The sequence below is a fragment of the Drosophila willistoni genome, unplaced genomic scaffold, assembly GCF_018902025.1.
Source record: "Drosophila willistoni isolate 14030-0811.24 unplaced genomic scaffold, UCI_dwil_1.1 Seg562, whole genome shotgun sequence".
NCBI lineage: Eukaryota > Metazoa > Arthropoda > Insecta > Diptera > Drosophilidae > Drosophila > Drosophila willistoni.
The window spans coordinates 89,865-93,055 of record NW_025814484.1 but is presented as its reverse complement, the minus strand read 5'-3'; the positions used below and the strand labels follow the sequence as shown (position 1 = coordinate 93,055).

The 3,191-nt window shown below is 43.2% G+C and overlaps 1 protein-coding gene across 1 annotated transcript; it reads right to left on the bottom strand.

The window, feature by feature from the left end:
* Positions 1-2,193: 2,193 nt before the first annotated feature.
* Positions 2,194-2,886, bottom strand: LOC124461611. Its single transcript, XM_047013125.1, has one exon. The coding sequence runs from the start codon at positions 2,884-2,886 to the stop codon at positions 2,194-2,196; it is 693 nt and encodes a 230-aa protein (XP_046869081.1).
* Positions 2,887-3,191: the final 305 nt, after the last annotated feature.

Genomic DNA, 3,191 nt, shown 5'->3' with positions numbered 1-3,191 from the left:
TTTTTGGTACAGGCTTTTTCATTTAATTTGATACTTTGATTGCGAAAAGACGTGAATATTAATATTCACATAAATATATATATATACATATATATTTGTGAAACACGTGCATATTACATCATCGTTAAAAAGTACAGTGACTGCACAAGGCAGTAATATACATATTTGGCTAAAGTGAATAAAAATATTAGTGAATATTCGAAGAATAAGGTGATATAAAATCAATTTAGTGAGAATATTAGAATTTAAACCCCGTTATATTTCAGTTAAAATTTATATTTCGAACGCGTGGCGTCGACAAAGCGACTTTTGGCTTTCAAGCAGCCTTGGATTTTTCATTTTCTTTGGGACAATTTGGTTGAATGTACCCCAGCCCAATCGCTGATATTTTCTTCGTTGGATCAAAAAAAAGAGACATTCCTCAATAACCAAGAGACCAGCGAGCCTCGGATTTATTTTATCAACCCTTCCATTTCATCAATAATCATCGCCATGGGCGATTAAGTCCCTATTTGGTTAAGTAAAATACGTTTCCCTTAGTAGGAAACCTAATGGGTATGTAATGCCTTGAGATTGGCTTTGTTGCATTTCATTTTTCTAATAACTAAATTATACAGCAAATCCCTGCAGCATCAATGGACCCGGAGATCGCACCGTTGGATAAATCGTGAGTTAACACACACATCTATATTCATATATAAATATTTGTTTCATTGCCAACTGGCACACGCGGCCACATAACCCAAATCTACTCTTGAAGTACTATGAATTTTTGAATCTATATTTGCTCTATATAGTATTTAAATTTATTTTGCTATATCTTTTTACATATCTTTATTTTGTAATTTCTTAGAATATTAAGTCATGAAAACCCTTTTGTTTGGAATTAAACCCGTAACTTGAAATTTCGTCATGTTGGTGTAAACTAATTCATTGAGGAGTCCGTCGCCTGAATCCATGACTATGCTGCCGTTACAAATCGTCTAAGATCATTTAAGAGTCTGTTAAAGGGCAATCAATTAAACCCAACAGTTTGCCAAGGTAGGGTGGATACAGAAAGGGTTAGCGAACAACACCTTTAGCTAATCTGCAGAGAAGTCGTCCGCACAATTAATAGTATCCCGATCTGGTCCAATATTTTGCTTTTTACATCCTTTTAGTTTCTGATAGTGCACTTATATTTTTTCTGTATGATCCGTGCGTATGCCTAGAGTAGGAAAGAACCCTCTCATCCGACGAGCTAAGCAAGAGCAACGCTAGAAGTGCACGACCCCGATCTTTAGCATACACTTGTGTTATCGTTAGCAACGTAGAAAAATTAGGCAGCTAACAACTACACGTGCACATGTACATCACTACAGGGCGCCCTTTACACATTTTGGTTTTTTTTTTTGTGGAATGGGACAACTTAATTGCGAATACTGATGTCATCACTGGAATATCAGTGGAACTGACTTAAGACCTTTAAGCAGCACTTTCATTAATTGAAAATTACTCAAGCACATCACGGGCGGCTTGTTAATATGACGGACCTGAGATAGAGCTGCTAGCCGGAATTCAGAGTCTATGGGGCGAATGCCAGCCATGCGGAATGAAAGTGAAACTTTCAAAAGGTGTCACTTTTGGTAAGATGCTACTGTGGAAAAGGGTTGGGCAGCCAGGCGACGAAATTATTGGGCTGGGATGATGACCAATCGGAGAGGGGGAGAGAGAAAAAGAGAGATGCTTTAAGTAATAATCATTTTGCTCAACTTCCAAAAATATTTCGCACAAATAATGTTCAGGTCAGCACTGAAGCTTTGCTCAATTAGCAACATTACGCACACGCGGGCTGCGCCAAGGGTTAAATTTTTTTTTTTTTACTCCAATTTGAGATAGGATGGCCGCGCACTTGTTGTGGTTGCTTTCGACCAATATACACACACACACACACACACACACATCCAAATACATAAGTGGTGCTGCTTGTGTGGTTGGTGCTGGTTCAATTGATTGATCCCCTTAACACTTTGTAAGCATGTGTGTGTCAATCTGTTTTTTTTTTTTAATTCATTTATTAACATATATAAAAAAAAAGAGATCAACAAAATACAACCAGACTGACAAAAGAAATCGATTAACGTGGATACATAAAAAATGCCCGCCCGGCGGTACGTCCCATTGGGAATTGCTTTGCCAGGGTTGTGGCAGCTTCTATGCTGAACCGACTCTTTCTCGCTCCAGTCTCCTAAGTTCCCGCATTATGGCTCCGAAGTAGTTGCTCACCGCCGCCCAGTTATCCTTTCTCTCCAGCATGCTGGGTACCAAGCTGGCCACCGATAGGGTCTGGCCGATCGCCCGCTCGGCCCTCTGTCTCTCCGCACTGCAGCGGGCGCAACTAAATGCAACGTGGAGGGCGTCCTCGAATGCTCCTTCAGGACACGCAGGACACGTTGGGAAGTGGTCGTGGCCGAACCTGTTTAAATATTGGCGGAAGCAGCCGTGCCCGCTCAGCACCTGCGTGAGGTAGAAATTCACCTGCCCGTGCTTTCTACCGACCCAAGCCTCAATGTTGGGGATGAGGCGGTGCGTCCATCTGCCGTTTGGGGCAGCGTCCCATCGGTCCTGCCATTTCCTCAAACTGAGCCTTCTAGCGTCTGCTTTGGCGACACTCTTCGGAATGCCATAATGTCGATGGGCGATTACCAATGCTGCATCCTCCGAAACAGTCCTAAAGGCACTACAGACTCTGAGAGCGCAGAGTCGATACGTCGGACTGATGAGGCGACGGTAGCTATCGACATCCATGGCCGGTGCCCAGATCTGGGCTGCGTACAATATTTGCGATTTTACCACGCTCATCAGCAACATTCTCCGCTCCTGTTTGGGCCCTCTTGTGTTGAGCATGATCCTGGCGAGTGCTCTACACGATTCCGCTGCTTTCCGCTGTACCTCCGCTAGGTGTTCTCGGAAACACAATCTTGTGTCGAGCCACACTCCTAGGTATCGAATTGCTCTAGCCGATTTCACCTCAATACCGTCGATAGTAACGGTGACCGTTTCTTCACGTCCAGGGTGATCACTAGGCAGTATTCCTTCGCACCTCCTTTCCATCGAGAACCCTTAATAGCATCGGCCGCTGTAGACACTACTCTGCTGACCGCGTCTATTGTGGACCTTGCCTTGCGAAATCCGTACTGATTGGCGGATAG

Excerpts from the sequence above, each read along its gene's own strand:
- LOC124461611 (XM_047013125.1), bottom strand. The coding sequence starts at position 2,886 with ATGCTCAACACAAGAGGGCCCAAACAGGAGCGGAGAATGTTGCTGATG.